This window comes from Prionailurus bengalensis, chromosome C2 (genome assembly GCF_016509475.1).
Source record: "Prionailurus bengalensis isolate Pbe53 chromosome C2, Fcat_Pben_1.1_paternal_pri, whole genome shotgun sequence".
Lineage (NCBI taxonomy): Eukaryota > Metazoa > Chordata > Mammalia > Carnivora > Felidae > Prionailurus > Prionailurus bengalensis.
Genome location: NC_057350.1, coordinates 113729293 through 113754145, shown reverse-complemented (window position 1 = coordinate 113754145; position 24853 = coordinate 113729293). Strand labels below are relative to the sequence as shown.

General features: G+C 39.2%; 1 protein-coding gene across 6 annotated transcripts in view; it reads left to right on the top strand.

The window, feature by feature from the left end:
* The window catches only part of MED12L (mediator complex subunit 12L), a 338137-nt gene extending 313496 nt beyond the window's left edge, over nucleotides 1-24641 (top strand). For all 6 annotated transcript variants that reach the window (XM_043595115.1, XM_043595118.1, XM_043595117.1 and 3 more), the window contains 5 exons: nucleotides 1204-1433; nucleotides 3699-3855; nucleotides 6943-7029; nucleotides 18634-18715; nucleotides 21292-24641. In XM_043595115.1, the coding sequence (XP_043451050.1) occupies nucleotides 1204-1433; nucleotides 3699-3855; nucleotides 6943-7029; nucleotides 18634-18715; nucleotides 21292-21344 (609 nt within the window). In that variant the 3' untranslated portion in view covers nucleotides 21345-24641. The remainder of the gene's footprint in view (nucleotides 1-1203; nucleotides 1434-3698; nucleotides 3856-6942; nucleotides 7030-18633; nucleotides 18716-21291) is intronic.
* Nucleotides 24642-24853: the final 212 nt, after the last annotated feature.

Here is a 24853-nt window from a genome sequence, read left to right as displayed (position 1 = left end):
TTCTTTGTCAAATAGAGATGAGCATTGTGAGAATTTAAGAACCTGTGGAACCAGCACAGCACCAGATCCATGGTAGCCACTCAACAAATGATGGACTTGCCTTAATATAATGCAACTCTTGAGCTATTTTTTTTCTAGTAATTTTGTTGTTTCTGCTTCTCTATACTTTTACTTTGTCCCTTTCATAATTAGGAGCCCGGGGATGTTGGCAAGACAGCTCGTGGGGCTAACATGTCACACTATGCCCACAGATGAAAGGCAATCTGAGATTGGCTCTCAGACGTGCCGAGCCCCACAGCCAGATCCTTGCATCCTGTCAGCTGGAAGTTGATTAGTCATTACTGTGTCTTCCGAGTCAGAGCTGTGAACTAGAATGTGGTTCTTTGAGGATTGAAGAGCAGGTTTCTTCTTAAATCAGCATTCCATTCTATAAATTGTAGTCACCCAGCAGAACCTTATTACATTTTTTATTTACATTAGGTGTTAAGATATAAACACTCATATAGTAATATTGAATAGAAAAATTAAATATTCAGAGTATTGGTAGAATGCTGAAAAAAGGGTGTAGCCCATCCAGGTCTAGAGGATATCGAATGTTCCCCAGTTATACCTTACTCTCTGGTTAAGGTATTGGTTGGTCTGGGTTTTTTTGGGTTTTGTTTGTTTGTTTATTTGTTTTGGTAACTGGTTAGTCACTACAGGCAAATTCTTCAGCTCCAAGGAGGTATAGTCCCGTATCAGGAAAGCGTACTCTATAATTTTAATGTACATTGGACACGGATGGCTTTTCTTTCTAATTTTGGAAATGAAATTAATTATGCTTGGGATCTGTTGAACATTGATGTCATCTGTGTACTTCAGGTTTGGATGCTTACCTGATAATTTCTATAAAGAAATATATCCTTCTTTCCCTCAAAACAAGCAACTGATTCTAAAACTGATCTCTTAACCCAAATAAGGATTCATTTTTATTTTTAATTGAAATTTCTGGTGAATCATTATCCACCTAGTTCATTCTATAGCTTTCTTGCTAGCCTCTTGCTTCCAGAGTACTCTTCCTCATATGTTGAGTTATAAGAGCTTTAGAGAACAGTGGCTTTCAGGGAGCTCCTTCTGGGTTTGTTTTTGCCCCCTATGACTCAGTGATAGCAAAGGTGGTGCTTACTGAAACATTAATTTTACTCCTTGTGCCCATACCTCCAGACCATGCCCCAGGGCTATACGATGTATGGAACGCAGATGGCTTTGCAGCAGACCCCTCAGCAGCAGGCTGGTGGCGTGGTCCTGTCTCCTAGCTATAACTCCAGGACCTATCCGGCCACACATTCCAACCCGGCGCTAATGGAAAGACTCAGACAGATGCAGCAGCAGCCCAGTGGCTATGTTCAGCAGCAGGCGTCACCGTACCTGCAGCCCTTGACCAGCTCTCAGAGGTGATACATGTAGAAATAATGATTTCAATAGTAGACACTCAAATTCTTGTCTTTGTTATGCATTGTCTAGGGCATGGCGCTTTATAATTGTTTTTATGAGCTTGCATATTTGCATAGAATTTGCATTGTGTCATCTCATTTTTAGTAGCATCCAGACAGAGGATCAAAATCAGCAGTGCCCCATCTTGTTTATTTCATTCAAGGCCTCTGAGGTTTAACTCACATCTGCCATAGTATGGATGTAATAGTTTAGATAATGCTAATATGTTAGCTCCAGTGTTTCTGTTCTTTTAAACAGATGTTTGGTTAACAATATCTTACTATGAAAAAATTGGTGATGATTGTTAGCATTGCCTGACTAGGATACTTTGGAGCTGTAAAGTCTGTCATTGGAATACTCGTGCATGGTGCCCGTAAGAGTTTTGTTATCTTGTCATCCCCTTTTCTGCTGCAGGTATGGTTGGCAAAACAGGATGGTGAAAGACTCTTTCTCCATTCTTGCTGTACTTGGATCCCATAGACATCATGCATGGTAGCCACCAGCCATGCATGGCTATTTAAGTTTAGACTAATCAAAGTTAAATGAAAAGTTTAATTTCTCCGTCACACCTGTTACATTTGAAGTGTTCAGTGGCCACATGCCGCCAAGCAGAGCCAACTCTGAAAGTGTGTGACCTGTGCAGTCACACGGTGTGCTGTGCTATAGAAGGCCCCCAGGCTTAATTGAATGCTCTCCTGTCACATTCTTGAAAATCCTACTTGTTTTTGATCAAGGAACCTTGTGTTTCTGTTTCACACTGAAACCCAGAAATTATGTAGCTGGTCCCGGAGGCCAGTTGCTATCTGATTGGACAGCACAGATGTAGAGCATTTCAGGCAGTGTGGAAAGTTCTGTCAGATAGCGTTCATCTGAAAGAATTTTCATGCAAAATTCTGCACTAATACTAGATAGCCGCTTAGCTTCCGTGTTTTAAAATCAGTGGCTGCACATCAACACCAAGTAGTTAGTGCTTAGAACGTTGGCATGGTTGATGGTGGCACATTTGGGCAAATAAATAAATTTGGAAAAACATTCATTGTATTTATTATTTTTCTAGTAAGGGGCAGCGAAGTGTATTGCCTATGAACTTGAACTTCAGAGCGCAGCAGTTCTGGGTTTAAATCCCACCTGTGCTATTTACTGTCTGAATAACTTTGGGAAATCACTTCTTTAGCTCTCCATTTTCTCATTTTTAAAATGAGGATAATGAAATGGAAATCCTTCCATTGAGGTATCACCTCTCACCAGTCAGAATGACTAGTATGAAAAAGACAAGAAATGACAAGTGTTGGCAAGGATGTGGAGGAAAAGGGAAGTCTTGTGCCCTGCTGGTGGGAACGTGAATTGGTGCAGCTGCTATGGAAAACCGTATGAAGGTTCCTCAAAAAAAAAAAAAAAGAAAAAGAAAAAGAAAAAAAAGAAAAGAAAAAGAAAAACCATATGATGCAGTAATTTCATTTCTGGGTATCCAAAGAAAACAGAAATATTAATTCAAAAAGATGTATGTACCCCTATGTTTATTGCAGCATCATTTCACAATAGCTAAGCTATGGAAAAATCTAAGTGTCCATTAGTAGATGAATGGACAAAGAAAATGTGAATATACAGAATGGAATATTACTCAGCCATAAAAAAGAATAAATTCTTGCCATTTGTGACAACAGGGTAGATCTAGAAAGTATAATGCTATTTGAAGTCAGAGAAAGACAAATACCATAAGATTTCACTTATATGTGGAATCTAAAAAACAAAACAATGAATAAACAAACAAAATAGAAACAGACTAATAAATACAGAGAACAAATCAGTAGTTGCCAGAGGGAAAAGGCCAGAGGGATGGGCAAAATAAATGAAGGGTATTAAGAGGTACAGATTTCTAGTTATACGTTACAGGGACAAAAAGTACAGCATAGGGAATATAGTCAATAATATGGTAATAACTTTGGTGACAGATGGTAGCTATACTTATTCTGGTGAGCATTTCATAATGTATGGAATTGTTGAATATGTGGTACTAATATAAACGTCAACTATCTTTCAGTTAAAAGTTTAAAAAAAAAATGGGGATAATAAAACTGACCTCAAAGGGCTGCTGTGGGGAGTAAATGAAATAATACATTTCAGACTCTCACCACTGTGACTTCTCCAGAGTAAATGCTCAATTAATGTTACTTATTGAAGCATTTGCCTGGGTGTGAGACCAAGTTGTGTTATTTTTTTACCAGACTAAATCATCAGTCGCTTCAGCAGAGCCCTCTGGTAGGTGGAGGAATCGATGCAGTGCTCACTCCCACGCATCCAAGCCTCCCCTCGGTGCCCCTGCCTCAGGACCCAATGAGAACCAGACAGCCGCAGGTTCGACAGCAGCAGAGACTCCTCCAGGTTTGCGGCTGGGAATGGGGGCAATGCGTGAGGGGCCCTCGGCCGTCTTAAGAAATAAGAGGCCCCGAGACTTGAATCGCCAAGTTCCAAGGAACCCCGTGTAGTTGACACTAGGAGCTAAACCGGTGTGATGTAGTTCCCACTCGGCAAGGATCTTCCTGTGTCCGTGCCTTTACCAGGCTATGGGCAGGAGGGTGCATTTTGCGGAATGTCATTCCCCTTTCACAAAGGTTCACGAGAGGGTGACTGGCTTCCTTTATCCTAAAAGTGTCTGTCAGCTTCCCCACTCACTGTTTAACTACGGACTGTGCAGATTGAAGGCAAATTTTCTTTTATGTGCTTGGGGGGAAAAAAAAAACAAGTAAAATTGAGCTGTCCATAGGTTTCATCAGATTCCTAGAGGGGTCTGTAATCCAAAAAATTATCTCTGACACTTTTGGTCTGATGAAGCTGTGAAGTTGGAGTTACATAGCTAGGATATTTCAGAGGGATCTTTCATTCTGTCTCTGGTCGAATCCAGAGAGCTATCCTTCATTTATTTGATGTAAATATTTAAGTACCTTAGATAAAGCGTTGCTCCCCTTGACACATTCTTGTTTCTAACTTACTCATCTAGGAACTATAGGCTATTTATGTTTACCTGTTCCATTTGTCTTCATTATGAGCAAGTTTGTCCTAAGTTTTTGGATTGGATATTATCTGATGAGTCTCTGTGGTGGACTCTTATCAGTAATTCACCTTGAGATGCAACTGACATTTTGTGTGTTATTAAGAAAGAAAAAACACCACCAAAGACAGGGAATCTAGTAGAACTGGGATACCCAAAGCTATACTCTTGGAATGAGTTCAATAAACTTGTGCAGAAAGGGACCGTAAAGTAATGCGCATGTCTCAACCTTGACACTGGTTGGAGGGAAAAAAACGTCTCCCCTGAGAATTTGAACCACAAGTTCAAGTGGGATTGAGGTCTGAATTCAGTGTGACCCAAAAAATTCTGGTTGACAGTACTCCCAGGTGATAGGCAGAAGCTGGCACAAATCCTCCCGAAAAATGGGTTTTATAATTCTAAAATATCATTAGTTATACAATGCTGTTAGTTGCATCCCAACTTTTACCCGTTCAAATGTGAAGAAAAAGTTGTATCACAAAATTGATAACAAGTGGTAATTGGTTTAGGGAGAGTGTGGCCTACAAATGGCAGCCTCACTTACTGTACAGTTGTTGCCTCCAACATGGTTCCTTATAAGGAAAGCTTTCATTTGATAATATTATTATGAACATAGTGATATTTTCTTAAATAATTTTGTCTCAGGTTCTGAGGATATATTTTCAGAACTTTATAGGACTGATATTTATTTTTATATTTCCCTCGGCTTTAAATTTCTCACTTCCAAATCACTGAAGAAAGTTATTACATTATTTACTACTTCCTGTCTTACAATTGCTTTTCAAGGCTGCAGATTTTCAAAGCCTTTCTTTACTAGTTAATATGTGCTTTTTTATCCCAATTAGCATAGTATGCCCTTCTGGTAATGTTTTCTTTACCACACGTTCTCTGGAGATAAAAGGGATTTACTTTTGCATCAGGATTATACTTTGTTTGTGGTGACTGACTACCTCCATAAAGGAACTAATTAATAATGATGAAGTTAAGTTGGTTTTTCTTGAAAGATTTCACAGTGGGCCAAATGGAGAATTGGCTTTATATTATAATCAGCATAGTCCTGGTCCCACTTGCATTGTTCCAGTTGGGAGCAACCCTGCCCAGACCCCCTGGTAGGATTCCATATCAACCAATATTGGCACTTAGTGGGTAATACCATCTGGTAATAGCTATTTGTTACCTTGCCCTAAAGAAGACAAATAATTTGGAAGATAGTATGCACACCAAGTTGAAAATGCAGAGGATGAAAAGAAGTCCATCAGTGTCATCATTAAGATGAATGCCTGGATGGAGGAAACTTTGAAAGTCACCGAGACGAACCACCTATTAATATTTTCCTCTCCTCTGTGTCCCACATAGTGGATGTCTAGTCTGTGTTTCTTCGTGACTTGGAAGTGTTTTCCAAGAGCCATTTATTTAAGCCAACTTGGTCACTGAGAGGATTTGTCTTTATGCTAGTATCTTATGCCAGAACATCTCACATAAACATCTTGCTTTAAAATTTTTTTTTCTTGGGCACCTGGGTGGCTCAGTCAGTTAAAAGCATCTGACTTTTGGGGTCAGGTCATGATCTTACAGTTCATAAGTTCCAGTTCCACATTGGGTGAGCTCTAGCCCCACTTCAGTGAGCATGAGCCCCCCTTTCTCTCTCTCCTTCCCTCCCTGCCCCTTGAAGGATTCTTTCTCTCCTTTCTTTCTGCCCCTTGCTCACTTGAACCCTCTCTCTCAAAAAAAACTCTTTTTTCTTTTCTTTTTTCTTTTTAAGTTTATTTATTTATTTTGAGAGTGAGTGCAGGGGAGGGGCAGAGAGAGAGGGAGAGAGAGTCCCAATGCCAGGCTTCAATTTCTGAATTGTGAAATCATGACTGGAGCTGAAATCACTTAACCCACTGAGCCACCCAGGCCCTCCCCCACCAAAAGAATTTATAATCTTTAAGAATTACTCTTCTCTCCCCTCCTCTTCCTGTCTTCCTTTGTTTGAGAGGTCTACATTTTTCTTAAAACAAAAACAAAAACAAAACTACAAGAGTTTGTTCAGATGTCATAGGGACTAAAAAGGTAATTACTGAGTAGTCCTTGTCTAACCTGCTGGTATGAGATAGGATAAAGTATGTGCAAAGGCCGATGACCTGAAAGGCATCAAAACAGTAAGTATGCAGGATGTCCTTGGACAGCAGAGGGCAGTATATCTCTACCGAAGGAAGAGATCCTTGGGGTTGTATTGACCCAAGAAGGCTGCGGGGGAGAGCCAATTTAGGTCTTGACCTGGACAAGTGAACAATGTTTGTTAAGACAAAGATGCAGGAGGAAGGTGTGTATCATTTTTGTTGCAACAAGATAATTAGATAAAAGGTATATAGAGGGAGAGAAGAGATTGGAATATATTAACCCCTCTGTTTAAGTATAATCCTGTTTCGTTCCAGATGCAGCAGCCCCCCCAGCCCCAGCAGCCCCCACAGCCCCAGAGTCAGACCCTTGGTCTCCAAGCGATGCAGCCCCAGCAGCCTTTGGTAAGGCCTAGTGTTGTGGAACCAAATATGTGGAGTTCTTCTTTAAAGGCAGGCTGCATTTTTCATGTCCCATAAAACTGTTAAGAATTGAAGTAGCCAGAATATACCCTAGAATTGTTCCCTAGAACTTTATCATTAGAGTATGTTTGTTTTCCCAGAAAGGTATAAATAAATATTCTGGGTTCAGTAAGTCACACCATTTTTCCTTTGTAAATTTTTTCAGACTTTTCCATGGGCTAAAATATTTATGTTGAGACAGCAGGTTTTTTTTTTCTAAACAGTATTAAGATGATAATTTAGTATATCTATTACAAGGTTATCTTGAGTTTTTACTTTAATTTCAAAAAAAGACTGAGTGTACCTTCTGAAATATTATCTTTACTGATATAGAGAAACTCTGATTTCAGCCAGGTATTTTCTATAAGATTTTCATGTAATTCATAATCTCATAATTCACTTCTTTAGCTTTGTCAAATTATGAAATGTTCAATGCATAGCATCAGTGTTTTCTGAACTTCCATAATTACAACACCCTTTACTTTCACAAATGCCATATCCCTGCTTTATTACGTAAGCATTTTTTTTCTTTAAATTGCTTCTTTTTTTTTCAGTTTACTTAGATAAGTATGTTGTAAAAAGAAGAATTTTTATCACTACCATCAATGGTCACATCACTTGCTACATATTGGAAATATCTGTAAAAGTAAATGCTTGTTCTGAAGGTAACTGAGTTAACATGAGTTGTGCAAGTACAATCTAAAATAAGCTGGCTTAGTGAACCCTTGGAAATCCTGGTGTAGACTCTTCAGGACAGGGTTACAAAGAGATGGTTGCTTTCACAACTTTTGTGGTAGAGAAAGATCAGTAGAGCTACATGGTAAAGGACGGATAGTGTCCAAATAGAACTGATTAGGGAGTATTGGCAACTGGAAAAGGACACCTCAGATGCATTTTACAAGCCTTGGCCTTGGCCAGTTTGATCCCCATTTTTAAGGAAATTCTTCTTTATCATGAATCAGTTTTGTTCATTTTTTAGCTCCATTTACTTATTTATTTGTTTACTGTATAAGTGACATTTATTGCAATCCATCTTAAAAACCCTTTCTTAGGTAGAGGCAATATATATACATTCACACCCTACATTCTTCATCATCAGAGTCGTATTAGCAGGGATCGGTTGACTGACTTACAAATGTTGTGGAAAGGACTCCTTGGCATAGGATACTGCTACCTCACCCTAACCTCTAGCCCAAAAACAAGATAAAGTATTTTTAAGTAATTTCAAGCTAACAGAAGAATTAAAGGATAATACAAAGAATTACCATACATCCTCTTCCCAGATTCACTAATTATTAATATTTTGCCACATTTTCTTTATTCTTTCTATACACACGTACACATACACACACATGATCTGTACATATGAGTAAGTTGCAGGCTTGTGCTTCTTTACTCTGAATACTTCATTGTGGTCTTTTAGGAACAAGATATTCTCTTACAAAAACTTGGTGCAGTTAGTGAAATCAGGTAATTTAACATCAATACAATGCTACGATCTATACATCTTTTGCAAATTGTGCCATTTGCACCGATAATATTCTTTACTCCAGTTTTTTTGTTTGTTTGTTTTGTTTTTGTTTTTTTCCTGGTCTAGGATCATACTTTCATGTCTTTTTACTTACCTTTAATCTGGATCGATTCTGCGGCCCCCTTTTGTCTTTGCAGTTTGTTTTGTTTCCATGACAGTGACATTTTGAGGTGCATAGAATTTGTAGAGTGTAACTCAGGTTTCGATTTGTCTGATATTTCCTCATGATTAGATTCAGATCTTGCACTTCTGGCAGGAGTATCACAGAGGTGGTGCTGTATCTTTCTCAGGTGTCACATTAGGATATACAGCACCGGTGCAATTACTTAAATCTTTGTGTTTAGGTGCTATGATAGATATCTCCACTACAAGGTAATTGATTTTTCTTCTGTAGTTAAAAATAATTTACGGGGATAGCTTGATACAGTCTCATTGTTCTTTTACTCACAGACCTTTATCCACTAATGTCAGCATTTGTTAAATTATCCTCACCTTGGTCAAATTTTACTGTGGTAGTCGAAAGTGGTGATTTGCTAATAACTCTTGTTTTTTCTGCATGTAGCTGTTTGTATTCTATTTAAGGAAGAGCTTTCCCTTCTTCCCTATATGTCTTTCTGTGTTTCTATAAGTTATGTTTTGTTTTGTTTTTTTAATGGTTATTTATTTATTTTGAGAGAGAGCACCCACGAGTGAGTTGGGGAGGGACGGAGAGAGAATCCCAAGAAGGCCCTGCACTGTCAGCCCAGATCTTGACATAGGGCTCAATCTCACAAACCACAAGATCATGACCAGAGCTGAAACCAAGAGTTGGACACTCCACTGACTGAGCCACCCAAACACCCCTCCCTAAGTTGTGTTTTAAATATGAAGCCTAACAGAGAAAGACAGATACCATATGGTTTCACTCTTATGTGGATCCTGAGAAACTCAACAGAAACCCATGGAGGAGGGGACGGAAAAAAAAAAAAAAAAAAGAGGTTAGAGTGGGAGACAGCCAAAGCATAAGAGACTGTTAAAAACTGAGAACTGAGGGTTGATGGGGGGTGGGAGGGAGGGGAGGGTGGGTGATGGGTATTGAGGAGGGCACCTTTTGGGATGAGCACTGGGTGTTGTATGGAAACCAATTTGTCAATACATTTCATATAAAAAAAAAATAATAAATAAATAAATATGAAGCCTAGGGGCTCCTGGGTGGCTCAGTCTGTTAAGCGTCTGACTCTTGGTTTCAGCTCAGGTCATGATCTCGCAGTTCATGAGTTTGAGCCCTGCATCGGGGTCTGCACTGACCGCGTGGAGCCTGCTTGGGATTCTCTGTCTCCCTCTCTTCTTTTGTCCTTCCCCCATTCTCTTTCTCAAAAAAATAAACTTTATAAAATTGTTTAACTGTGAAGCCTAACATTTGATGCTTTGATTTTAAAATCTACAGCTACTGGGGAAAGTTTAACTTCTTGTCCCCCTTCACCCAGTATTCCACAGTTACATAGGGCATCCATTAGATTACATTTGCCACTATAAAAATTCACTTTCCACCAGGCATCTTACTATATCAGGCAGTAAAAAAGCTTAAAGTAGCCCCACTCTTTTGTTTCTAAATACAACAAAACATTCCAGTGATATTTTGACAGAACATGAAGAAATAAATGATAACATCTGCAAATTATATCCTGTTGAGCATTTGGGATATTTGATGTTGACCTGGCAAATTTTTAACCTTTCTTTCTTTCTCATTTAAAACAAAGACTTCTTATGCCATAATGCCCATGTGAACAATAGAGGCTTCCGTAAAGAACTGGGGAAGTTAACTCTAATAGAAATTTTCAGAGATTTCATGCAAATTCATAAGTGAACACTTAATTGGCAATTATAAGGAACCCATTAATTTAAGAATTATAACTTCTTTGGCTAGCCATTGCTAATAAGAAACTGATTGCATAGTACCTAGTATACCAGAGGAGCAAACACGAAGTGTAGAACTGCTTCAGTTACTTTTGAATATGTAACAGGAAGATAGTGCACCTTTTTACCTGCTTTTGACATTTAATTCCTATATGTAAATAAACATACATGACATAGTCACATATATGTGGCTCACAAATATAATAAATTTTTTATTAATATTAAAATTAAGATTTTAATAAAATCTTATATTAAGTCTACATATTTAAATGTATTAATATTTAAACTCTGTACTTTTTCCACATATTTAAAATCCATATATTGAATCACACAGATGCACAACTGTCATCCTAAGACTGTTTTACTTGTCAGAAATGTTGACTTTAATTTGTGGTCACGTGTCCTTATAAAATAGTTCATAATTTTGAAAAACTTGAGTTGGATGGACACCTGCAATTAAGCAGATAACAACATCTTTATTACCATTTCTTTTTGGCCTTTCATCCCCCTCTTATTAAACACTATTTTAGTTGGTTTATAATGTAGCATGTAGGAAATATGTAAAATTAAATGCATAAAATGTTTTTATTCTTAGAGAATTGTGTTATATAAACACAGATGGATATTGATATCAAGTGCCTGAAATGTAATGATTATTTTGGGTAGGGTAAAAAAAAAAAATTTGATTCTATCACAAAGTTAAATTTATAGGGCTGGTTGGAAATTGTCTTTAAACTTCCTAATTATAATTTAAAGCAGAGGATCAGCTTTTACAGAGTTGAGAAGAGACTCTATCCCCATGTTCCAGTAGAAATAAAGCATATCTAATAAAAGGGAATTTAATATCTTTTCTACTCATCTAAAAGTCTCATAAATATTTAATATACTTATTATGTGTAAAGAATACATATCACATTTATTCAGTTTCAACCTCTAAGGAGACAGTATTGAAGTTTTTCATGTAGTGGATTATATTTCACTCACTAGCTGAAAATAAATACATCCTAAGGATTGTGCAGAGTAGTCAAAACGTGGCCCATGGTATTTCCCCACTGTGTTCTAGTAAAGTAATTCCAGAGAAACAAAAAACAGTCTTCATGGATAGTGTAATTCACAGCAAGCTTTTTCAGCCTTTTTCTTTCTTTCTTTGTTTCTTTTGACCTGAAGTCTTTTTTAAAAGTTCTCTTGGAAGCACAGGGTCTTATGTTTAGAGCACTATATTCTAATCTAGACAGCAATTATTTGTACAAATGCAGAACTACTGTATATGTCATAAGTCAGGATAGGCTAGGAAATTTTGAATACCACTTAGAGTGACAGATTTCAGGATTAGAAGTTTTAAAGGGATGTCAACGAACTTAGAGTTTTACATTATTGTAATTAGTTCTTTTTTTCAGTGTACTTTCATTTGGCTTCCATATATATACTTTTAAGTTTATTAACATAGTCTGCATGTTTGTAATTTTATATTGCTGTGAAGTCAGCTATATTTTTCTGCTATTATTTGCTTAACACCCCACTTAACTGCCGAACACTGATATTGTTTCCAATTTCAAAAATAATGCTGCTAGGGGTGTTTTGATATATATATTTTTTTCTTTTGGTTTTCTTATAATGAAGGAAAGTAGAAGCATAGGAAGAAAGTTACCTCTAATTATATATCTTCAGAACAGCAGTAGCACAAAGCCTTAACAGTATTAAGAAAAAAAGTCGTATTTCTTAAAATTTTATATTGTTTCTTTGCTGGAGACTGAGCAGTAAGCTGGCTGTTGACGAGAAGCCAGCTCTGACTCATTCAGAGTTCTGATTCATGCAGTCACAGGGGAGAAGTGGTACCGGTAGCCCAGCCACCATCCTCTTAATGACTTGTCCTGCTATCTGGTGACATTCACGGGTCAGTTCAGCTAGTGCTTAGTCGTTGTGGACAGAAGAGGCCGGCGCTGGGCCAGAGGTCATAAGCGCAGTAAGGAAGTACGTAGCATGCTCCCTGCCCCCAGACAGCTTAGAATCCCAGGAAGCCGTTGAGCAATGGCACTGCATGGCAGAAGCAGAAGTACTGGTGGAGCTGTGTTTGTTGGCCAAGGCTCATGAAACAAAGCACCACACACTGGGGGACTTAACCAACAGAAGTGTGTTATCTCCTAGTTCCGGAGGCTGGGAGTCCAAGATCAGGGTGTCCGCAGAGGTGGTTCCTTCTGTGGGCCATGAGGGAGAAATCCGCTCCAGGAGTCTCCCCTTGGCTTTTGGTGGTTTGCTGATGGTCTTTGGCATTCCTTGGTCATCGAAACAGACATGATCTCCACCTTCATCCTCTCATGACACTCTCACTGTGTGCGTTTATGTCCAAATTTCCCTTCTTTATAAGGACACCAGTCACATTGGATCAGGTCCTATCCTAATGATCTCATTTTAGCGTGATCACCCTCTGCAAAGACCCCATCTCCAAGTAAGGTCCTGAGGGTTACGGTGCCAGCAAAGCTTTTCAAGACAGCGTAATTCAGCCCATAACAGAGGTCAGGAAGAGGATGAGAAGCTTGGGAAGCCTTGACGGGCAGGAGGTTGAGTGCGGCAGACCTGGGAAGGCCGTAGGAGTTTTTGACTGCTCTCTGACTACCTCCTGGTTGACAGCAGCTGCTGGGACGTGCGGCACAGTGATTGTTAACACCCACATAGGCAAGTTGGTCACTGCTATAAAAAGTGACCCTAGGAGTCAAAACTGACTTAGAACAGAAATTGGTACTTTTTCAAAAAGCATCATTTGGAAACAGCTTTTCTGTGAAAAGAGGAAGTGTTAGAAAGGCCTGTGCTTACAGATTAAATGCGGTGTCAGCTTAGTATCCATGCCTGTATTGTTACCCGCTTGCTCAAGTCTTTGGCTGACTTGTGTTTGCTGAGGGAAGAGCACCTGGAAAGAAAGGCTGAGCACCCTCGCTGGAAGATTATATTTGGCCTCTCTGGTTTTGACCTAAATTATAGTTCTTGACTTGAAAAATAGCTTCAGTAAGCTTTTGAGTCATGATGATTAAATTAACTCTTGATGGACTATGTTAACAGGCTGTGATCTTTTCTTTAAAACTGCTTTTAGCTTTTAAGAAAGTAAACTTTGCATCATCCCGCCGTGTCATTTCTTTTCATCTTAAACTCAGAGTGTCCTAGTTGGGTGGCCTGGAAAACATGCTAATACAAAGCTTTAAAAAGTTGGCTTTATTTAAACTGATTGATCTTTGTGTCAGTATCGAATTGAATATAATGCCTTATAAAAATTTGCCTAATGGCAGCAGTACTTAACTGCATTATTTTGTAGCCAAATATCATGTGTGAAATTGTCATACAGTCTTCAAAAAATTCATATGTTCCATTCAGAGACATTGAGCCAGATGCCTCTAGAATTTTAAATTAGGCAGATACTGTTTTCCTTTTCAAATGGAAAAAAGTAGGTCAGAGAAATTTATTGAGCGATGTTACCTTCCTCTGCATGAATTTTTTTTTCATTTTTTTTTTTTTTTTCCTTTTTGAAGGGAAAGGAGGAGTAGTTTCCAGATGAAGGATAGGGAAGACGTGTGAGAGATTTCTGGTAATAGGACAGATATATATATATTTTTTCCCCCACTAAAAACTATATACAGATTTTTAAAAAATGGCTGCATGCAAGTTAGTAGCTAAACTGCAAATAAGTCCCATGCCTGGTAGTCTGAAATCTGTTGCTGCTGGTCCTTTCTGAATGTGTCACCTTGCAAATGGCAATATGGGAGCACATGTACTTCTGGCCAGGCACTCAGTGGAGGGGCTCTCATGGTGCTGGAACTGGTACTGATGAAAGGTTGTGTTCCATTCATCAGAGTACCCTAAAACTGTCTGGACTCTCTCAGTTGGCCGTGCAGGTTTCAAGTAAATGTTGCCTTGGTGCTTTGTCTTTTGCTCGCCAATAGTGTGGTCATAGGTTTTAGGACGTAGCTCTCAGGAGCCAGGAACTGTGCTTTACTCTCTTTGGTGTTCCTAGGACCCAAAAATGTGCCTGGATTTGGTTACCTGTTGTTGACTTGTTTGTTGAATGCCGTAGCAATGAAGGAAAAAAAAAGCCCCACCTACTTATTACCCGTTCAGAAGATACGGTGTCTAAACCAGCTGGGGGGGGGGGGGGGGGGGGGGGGGGGGGGTAGAAAGGCCCAACACTCTTTCTTCAGCCCTGCTGCTCCTTATGACCAGTTGGTGTCTGCTGCTGCAAAGACACGCCCAAAGAAGCCAGCTTTTCTGAGATAAAAACGATTCAATGACAATTATTTAAGTAGAAATTGCTACTTCGATATATACTGTGCCTTAGTAATGATTGAGCAGGAATATTAAACACTCTTGAATAAGCATGTGTTGTCAAAATAGGGATTTAGGGATTAGTCAGAATACATCATAATAAAATGGTAAATTTTTTTTTTTTTAGTTCATCAGAGAATGTGTTTAGTGGAGAGTAGTTATGTCCTGTTGGCTAGTTGGCTATACCTGACCGACATTGTTGAGCTCTGTGCTTTGTCTTGTGGTTGCAGCAAGAGCACGCTGCCCCCAAGAAGAGCAAAATCCAGAAAACTAGGGAGAGAAGCGATTGTCACATTACACCACATATGATAATAAAGGCATCTCCACAGTACTAGGGATACATGAGCAGTGATTCGCTCTTCAAATTCCCAAGGGAGTAGGTGAGCACTTGAGCTGATCTTCGAAGGACAAGCAGATTTTTAGGAGCACATAGCGTAGGATGAAGGGGGAAAGAAGGGTTTCTAGAGGAGGGATTAACATCTGCAGAGGCACAGAGGTGAAGAAAACCATGATCATCTCCTATACGGATAGGGTCTAGAAAAATCTTTCCTCTTTATTTATCAGATTTAAGCAGGAAAGGTTAAACGTCCACAGACTGTGATTTTTAGAACCCCTAGGAAACCTCACCTGATCCACGTTGATGTGTGTCCTAAAAAGTTCCAGTTCCTACTTCAGGGATGGTTCTGAAATCTAGCCAAGCGTCAGACCATTAGGGGAACGAGTTGCAAATGCAAATACCTAGCACTTTTGCCCCAGAAACTCTAATTCAGGAAGAAAGGGGAAGAGCCTACTAGGGTAACTCTTTAAATTTCCCCTGATGGCTTGACATTCTTCAGCCAGTTTTTTGCAGAAGCTCGGTGACTTGATTTGAAACACTCACCAGTGAGGTTTCTGTGGGAACCGGTGGCACTTTCTCTTTCCCTGGTGGAAAGTGCTCCAGGGCCCAGGGAAATTGTAAGTCTTGCCTGCTGACATTCACATACAGATGAAAGCAAATTAAAATTAGTATCAGAGTGGCCTTGAGAGAAGTATGTAGGAAAACACTACAACTGACGGCACTTTGGATTGGAGACCTGTCCCACCACTTCCTTCTGGGGGCCTGAGGAAGCTGGTCTCAAAGTTTTTGGCCTTGGAACCCCTTCTCATTCAAAAATGACTGTGGACCCAAAGAGCTTTTATGTGTCTGTTAATATTTGTTGTATTAGAAATTAAAATAGAAATATTACTAACATTTGGTAATATATTCTAAAATTCTCATTACATATTAACCAGAAATAACACTTTTATGAATAATGAATGAATAATAAAAATGTGAGTATTTTTCAGAATATAAAGTGAGCAGAATGACATTGTTTACATTTTTGAATTCTATTTAAATGTGTGGATAAATGGAAAACATACTGTTTGTTGCAATATCACACATTATATAGCTTCTGGAAAACTGCATTGTACACTCCTGAGACAGAGCAAAAAACAAATAATGCCTTAGTATTATTATGAAAATGGATTTGACTTTGCAGGTACCCCCAATAGTCATGGGGTTCCCTGGAGAATAATTATCTCTTAAGGCCACCCAGCAGAACACCTGTTATCTTCCTATACGTGTGCATGTGTACTCACACACCCATGCACACTGCACACAGGCTTCCTAAGTATTAGTTACTGCTTAGGCTCCTCAAAATAAAGATTCTGAGAAGATGGACTACCATGGTTCATTCTAGGAATTACTCTATTTGGAGTATATTTTATTATTATTTTTAAAACATTTTTTAACGTTTATTCATTTTTAAGAGAGAGCATGAGCAGGGAAGGGGCAGAGAGAGGGAGACACCGAATCTGAAACAGGCTCCAGGCTCTGAGCTGTCAGCACAGAGCCCGACGCGGGTCTTGATCTCACAAACTGCGAGATCCTGACCTCAGCTGAAGTCATACGCTCAACCTACTGAGCCACCCAGGCGCCCCGATTTTATTATTTTTTTAAGTGTTTATTTTTGAGAGAGGGAGAGCATGAGCAGGGTAGGGGCAGGGAGAGAGGAGGACAGAGGATCCAAAGCGGGCTCCACGCTGATGTCAGTAAGCCCGTTGTGGGGCTCATACTCACAAACCATGAGATCGTGACCTGACCCAAAGTCAGAGGCTCAACTGACTGAGCCACCCGGGGGGTCCTGGAACAGACTTTAAATGAACATGAAAGAAGACAGCTAAGCATCTTTTGAATGAATAAATGTTAAATATTTATGTACTATGTACCTCAATATGTTAGTTAATCAAATGAGAAGATTAGACACCTTTGCAGCCCACCATTTAGAATCTGTGATTATTTCCAAGTAAATTAATATTGGAAGCTAGTATTCCCAATTAAAGATAGCACTGGATCGTGGTTAAAATAACAAGTTCTGAATCCAGAAAGCTTTGTCTGAATCCCTGCCCCAATTCTGACAGGAAACATGGGTGAGTGGCTGAACACCTTGGAGCCTCAATTTCCTCATCTCTAAATGAGAATAGTAGCAGTAAAGGTTCACAGTCCCTTATATTCATTTCTAAAATTCAAACAATTTTGAAATTTTATTTTTAAAGTTTATGTATTTTATGAGAATCCTTGCTTATGAGTTGGGGGAGGGGCAGAGAGAGAGGGAGGGAGAGAATCCCAAGCAGGCTCCATGCTGTCAGTGCAGAGCCCGATGTATGGCTTAAACTGACGAACCATGAGATCATGACCTGAGCCAAAATCAAGAGTGGGGCGCCTAACCAAATGAGCCACCCAGACGCCTGATGTTTTACTTTGAAATGGAAACGGGTATTTTATTTATGACTCATGGAACGGCAAAAACTGACCTGAACCCATTTGGTTGTAAATGTTGACCTAACCAGACAGAATCTCTTTTCATTTATCCTGCCTGATAGGACTAGTTGTGCGTTTTGCTGCATATATTGAGTGATTTATGTAGTACTGTCCTGGGCCTTGCTTAGTCTGTCTTTTATGGATGTGTCATAGTAAATCATAAATGCAAGGACTTTGGATAAGTGATTGAGGATAGGTAGTACCTCATTAGGCTTAAATGGGCTAATGTATACCTATGATGTCTAGAATATTTCTCAGTACATAGTAGCGTATTAGGTTTTGTTAAATACGGTAATATTTCCAAATAAACCTAGAAACCACTGAATAGAAAAGTAACCCCTTTTTAGTTTACTGACATTTCCACATGAATGAAAGGTGGAGTTTTGTTTTATTTTTCCCTCTCGTTTTTGGCAATAGAAAAAAATTGGCAAGGTGCTGTTTTCCCGCTTTGTATCAAGGAAAATAGTAACACTGCCTGCCCTTCACCCTGCATCCCATGGGAGGACATAGTCCCCAGTGAATCCTGGATGGAGGGCACTGCTGACTCACCAGATCCTTGTCTCTATCTGTGCAAGGCAAGGCCTGTGGTGCTTGAACAAATCCTCCAGCCTGGGAACTTTCATGTTGCCAATGAAAATGGTTTATAATATCATAATAGTAACTGGCCAACTGGTGAAGGGTAAGATAACAAGGACATTTGACCCCTTGGGCCACTCCTTCATCAAGCCTCTTCAAATAAATGCTTGGTAACCAGCTGGAGAGTGGGATCTTGAATGGATTGGCACTTGAGATGTTCTCCAGGTGTACATCAGGGTGTAGATGAAAATTAGTATATGCCCACTGGACATGGCACTTTGATCTTCAAAGCCTGAAAGGTATGTTACAGATCGGCCCCGGGAGTGAGTCTCTGTTCTCGTCTGTGACAGGCGTCACGGGCTGATTTCTTTCCTATCTTCTGTTGCAATTACAGTTTCCCAGGCAAGGCTTGCAGCAGACCCAGCAGCAGCAACAGACGGCCGCCCTGGTGCGGCAGCTCCAGAAGCAGCTTTCTAGTAAGTACCCCTGCATCACAGAACAGATGGCTCCCCGGAGATTAAAAACAAGCAGGCAAAACACAAGTTGGTGGCTCTGCAAAATCTGCACTGTCTTCCTTCGGTACCATTTTCATCTTCATTTTAGTCCAGGCTGGTTGTTGTTTTGTTGGGGTTCTGTCTGGTTCAAATGCTTCCCCCGCTGCCCTGGAAAAGTCCCGATCTTTTTTTTGAGTTCAGAGATGTTTTCTCTTGCTTCCATCTGAACCCAGAAATGCTTCTTTGCATTTGGGAAACCCGTGCAGAACTGCAGGTACCCTTTTTTATCAAGCCGGAAGGTTCGGAGAACAACTTGGCTGATGCCCTCAAGTGTGCTGATGAAGGAGGTGCGGTGTCTGACCTGGAGGAGTGCCAGCACTGAGACTGTGCCTCTTCTTGCCACTGCACCATCCTGTCCTTCCTGATAACAGGGCAGAGAAATCCCTGCCTGCTTTGCTGGTGTGAATTTTGTTTGTTTAATTGTGCTGCCTCTCTACAGCAGTTCCAACAACTCATTTCACCACACCTCACCTAGATGTCGGCAGTGTGCTCCCATGAATTGAATCACCCATGTGTTGCCATCACAGGATGGGAAATATTTTTAGAAATGGGAGCCAGACCCCTGTGATACAAAGAATATTGGCCCCGAAGTTAAGTCTAAATTCCGGTGCCAGCTCTGTCGGGACTGGCAGTTTGTTCTGGGTCTCAGTTTGTGTCCTTTTCAAGGCAGATTAGAGACCAGCTAGTCCTAAAAGCAGCTGTGTGACTCTGGGAGGATGTTGTCAGGAGGAGGATCAGTTTGTGACTGAGGAGCAACTTGGTTTTCGTCTTAACTTTCTGCCTGGCTGCTGTCCGTGTTGATTTCCTGGTGGAGGGAGTACCCCTCTTATATACCTTGCTTTTTTTCCCTTTAAAAATATTTGCCTTTTTTAGCCTCATTTAATTTGTTAAATCATTTAAATCCATCTTCTTTTCTAACTACTGTGTAATAGGTGTGGTTTATTAAACAAATGTGAGGTTAAAATTTTATTGTTTTATTCGAGAGTTCCTACTTTCACTTGGCTAAAGAGAGAGTAAAATTTTAACACAGGGACAACATGCTTATATTTTAGGGGTTTTTTTTTTCCCCTTCTCTTTAGAAATAAGTACCTATGGTTTTTATGCAGTATCACCTATTTTGGGAGCATATCTACCTCTATTTCCTGTTTCCCAGAACTCATGAAATGCAGGTCTCATTTTCGTTTTAACCCATCATTTACAGAACACTTGTTTTGGCCCCAGGCGTTGTGACTTCACATATATTAATTCACTTAATTCCTTAAAAAACACCCTGTGAGTTTAGGTATTACTATCCCTATATTCTAGATGAGGGAGTTGGACTCATTGGCCCAAGTTATTGAGCTAAAAGTAAGGGGCAGAACTGGGACTTGAATTCAGATGGTCTCCTTCCAGAGCCTACCTCTTAACCACAACACACTCTGCTCCCTCATATTAGCAGTTATGCCAGCCTCCTTGGTTGAATAATGGCCACTTTGGAATAATGGCTACTTTGCTGACACATCATTCAACTCTACACTGTACAACTCCAGATGGCCCCTTTTGTATCCTCACTCACGTGAATGGAGCCTTTGGATTTGAATAGTCCCACCAGAGTTATGGAAGCAGTAGCTGTTCCCTCCCCTCCCCTCCCCTCCCCTCCCCTTCCCTTTTTTCCTTTTTCTTTTTCTTTTCCTTTCTTTTCTTTTCCTTTCTTTTTCCTTTCCTTTTCTTTTCTTTCATTTAATTTGGGAGAGAAGGAGGTTGAAGGGGCAGAGAAGGGGTGGGGGGGTGGGGTGGAGAGGAAATCCCAAGCAGACTCAGCACCATCAGTGCAGAGCCTGATGCAGGGCTCAAACTCACAAACCAGGAGATCAAGATCTGGGCTGAAATCAAAAGTCGGATGCTTAACTGACCGAGCCACCCAGGCACCCCAGCAGTAGCTGTTTCTAAGTCTCTGTAGGAGACTTTGTCCCTACTATTCTATTTTTCTATGTGTGTGTGTACATGCACACATGTACACATATGCATAGGCACAGACTTGAGTCGACACACACAACCATTCTCACACATGTATACACCCTTGTACACTTCTCTTTTGTGTATCTTACGGCGATTTGCAGAAGATTTTCCCATTCCACACCACTTTTCTCTCACTTACTATAATGTCAGTGTGAACGTTTTGGGAACTTTCAACATTTTACAATACTTAGAGTCCTTCCATATGTTAGTACTGAGTTATTTCTTAGTTCAGAGACAGAGATTTTAGATGGGCCAGTTAGTGTCCCAAGGCTTTGTGCTGACAGGCGGAAGACTCTGATGTAGAGCAGGTGTCTGTGTGGAATGAATTCAGTTGCCATATTTAGACCTTACCGTTCAGGTCTCTGGGCTAGCATGCACTCCCTGGCCAGTCTGTTCCCCTGTTCTTGAAGCTGGTACTGAGAACAGTGACAGGAGGGTAGCATCTGTCGGTGGTATAATTTTGCATCCGCAATTTTATTTGAATTTATTTTTCTCATTAGGTAACCAGCCACAGCAAGGAGTGACTCCCTATGGGCATCCATCACATTTCTGAATCTGGAAGAGGACAAGACCTAAAGTTTTATGTTTGCACTGAAAAATAGAAAATCAAATTTAATGCATCAGTCATCTTTAGAAATGTCCCTATGTTCTTTTCTTTCTTTGAAGTTTTTCTATATTTTGTGCTACATTTCATATAGAGGCATTTAAACAAAGAGAAAAGGAGGAGGTGTGGTTTGGGGTTTTTTTTTGTTAGTTTCAACTTTAAAGTAGGTATAAAAATGTGGATCCTGCAGGCCTATTCAAGGAAGAGCTTGGTAGCAGATCTTTTGAAATTGGTGCTTTTTTTTTTTTTGAATCTCCTAGAATGAATTATGGTGGATTTAAAATATTCATGTATTCATTAATGATGAAGGGTTTTTTTGTAGTTTGTTTTGTTTTTTTTTCCCAAACTGCTGGACCAAACTACTGATTTGAAAGGCATGTCCAATCTTGACAGGAGAGTAATCCATTTATTCTACTTTCACCTGTGATGGTGAAATGGACATCTATTTGCATTGCTCTAATTTGAAATGTTTGTAATTTCATAAGCACTTTATAAACTTCGTTCTTATTTATGTAGGATTTTTCTTTGCTTTTGTTGTGGTCAAAAGGTGCTGAAACAGATTGTTGCTTAGTACTTAAATTTCTTAGATCAAGAACTTAAACCCAGGCTTCTGTGAGAGCCACCTTAAGATCTGTGGAAGCCTGTTAGAAGTAGCTGTACTCGAGTTTGTTTTCAGTTACAAGATCATTGACCAGAGTCTTTGTGAAGGTACAACATGTAAAATTCTAAAGGCCCGAACAAGCCACAGTGGAATTGTTCCCATTATTTATTGCCAGATTTGGCAAAAAGGACACTTGGTTCTCCTGAACCTTATGCCAACTTGAGAACAAACAGTCTTGCCGCTGGCCTGAGATTCCACAGCGCTCAAACTTGATGTGGTTTCCAGAGAATCTGGCCCCCAAGTCCAGAAGGCTCTGGTTTTCATAAAGGTGTATTTGCTGTTTATTTTGTATGGTAAGTATTTGCTATTTTGAATTTAACTATTAATGTTGGTGTCAGTCTTGGTTGTGTATTGCATATACTGTATTTATAAATTGGTGCAAAAAGCACAAGTAAATTATACATCAAATTTATTATAAAGAAATAGTAACTATTTTAACTTTGTTCAAGTATGTGGTAATTTGCTCCTATTAGAGTAAAAAATACAGTAAATTATTATCAGTTTGTGTAACTTAAGAGTATTCCATATAATATTTTTTTAGATTTAGAAGCATAAAATTTTGAATGTGAAAATTGCAGGGCATTTTAAAACATGTGGGGGATATTTTCCCATGTTTTGTGTTAATTCATTTTCTTTTGCCATATGATTTTACATGTAATGTAGTTGAGCATACTGTGAATAGACTTGTCTATAATGAGCAAACCACGTAGAACTACTTTTTTAAAACGTAGCTAGGACAACTTTAGAGCGTTTCTTTTGCAGATCATTATATAAATAATTTATATCTTCCTAGGTGAGTTACTCATTGCAAAGTTTGACTCATGCAAACGACCTCAAATACATGTCCGCTTACTTTGCTGTGGCAGCACCCATGTGAACTGCTTTGTACACTGTGAAATAATTCACTCCAGCCTGCTCATTTCATGTTTACTCTGGGCTGGAAAAGACTTTGCCAAAACATTAAAGACCATTCTTTTCACTAAATTAACATATTCTATCTGCTTTCGGAAGACAGATCTTTACATTTCAACTGGTTTTGTATATCAGGTTTTGGGGGTTTTGTGCTTTTTTTTTTCCTCTTGAGAATCATACTTAGATTTCATGAAGTTATTTTTCTTCAAAGTAATATATCCATATAATAATTGCCTTGGCAAAACAACCGAAATGTGAATGTTGTGCCTAGTGAGTGAGTCATGTTCCGTCCTGATTTTCTTTTCAAGAATTATTGGTATTTAAAATGCCAATTTTCAGTTTGAACCATATATTTTTATAGTTCAGTATCGCAAACAGCAGTAATATTGTTTCAAGAATGAGTGTTATAATTGCATAGCATTTGTATGCACTTTATGGTTTGCATAAGTTAGTGAAATTAATTTATTAATAATCATTTTGCACATGAAAGCTGTGGGGTATACCTTTTTTCTTGTTGCGTCCTTTTCTTTTCAGGTGACAAAGCTAAGTTATGGTGTAATTCAGATTCTATAGAAGGTTGAGGAAAAACCTGGTTTACCCCTGTGCATTATAAAGAGAGCAACTGGAATTTTTAATCTAGTCTTAGCATATTTCCTTCCACTTAATCCTATATCCTAAGGGGTTTCTTTTTTTTTTTTTAGCAAATGCATTAATTTGCATTAAAATCACAAGGGAAAGCCGTATCCTTTGCCAGAACCTGGTGGTTTTGCTTTGTAAGATAGGATAAGATGGAGGACCCTCCCCCCCGCCCACCCCCCCCAGGCCTTGTAAAAATAAGACTTTGAAATTGGCCATAAGAATCCCTTAAATATACCTGTTTACACCATACTCTCATTCCTAATAGTTTACATTTGTCGTTTTATTTACTCCTCTTAGCCCCGAAGTAGAGGAGGTCACAGGGAGAATGAGTATGTTTGACCTCCTGTGGCCACAGGGTACCAACATCAGAGCTAGTAGCAATCGGGCCCCCTCTTATGTGGGGCCAGCTGAAAGTTGGTGTGATGAAAACACAATCAGCAGGGGCTAACATAGTTCTTGGTTTTGTGTGCTGAGGTATCTGAGCAAGACCTATGGCATATCCTTTTTTTCCCACTTAAAATAAATTACGCTGGAAAATCCCAGCCTCTAGAATTAAAAAAAGATGAATCATAATGTTCCCCCAAATCAATTCACCTTGAATTACAAAAAAGCAACATTTAATGTAGGTTTGATCAAATTTTAAGTACAATGAAACTTCATTATATGTATTTATGTCTTAGATCGAGATTTTTCCATTTTCCTTTCCCCTAAAGGATTATCACTTAATGAAATAACTTGCTCCTTAAAGCAATGGTTCCTCCTCAGAATATTTTCCTTATAAAGCGTTCCAAACCAAGGATGCCTGAGTTAGATTTTGAAGTGATAAAGAAGTTTTGTTGTATTCTTGAAGGATTTTTAATTAGTTTATCTCAGTAAAGAGGTAATCAGCCCCCCTTTTCACATTTTATGAAGTGTAGGTGTTAAGTTGCTTTTTACTTGTGGAAAAGTTAGGCTGCCTTTATTTTAAATGCAGTTATGAAAACATTTTTGTATTCCCCATCAATGAAAAATTTCAGTGTACACAATAATCATAAAACAGTTAGTGCTTATTTTCTCTAGGTTTTTCTAAAATATTTCTAAACCAGCCACAAAATATCCACACATCAAAATGATAAATTTACATCAGGACTGCAAATTTAATCTTTTCCATTGTCTCTTCTTAGTGCCATGCTTGTAACATTGATAGAAGGTGGACACTAGGCAGCTGGTAGTAAGAGAAAAAGCCCATTCTTGAATGAAGAATTCA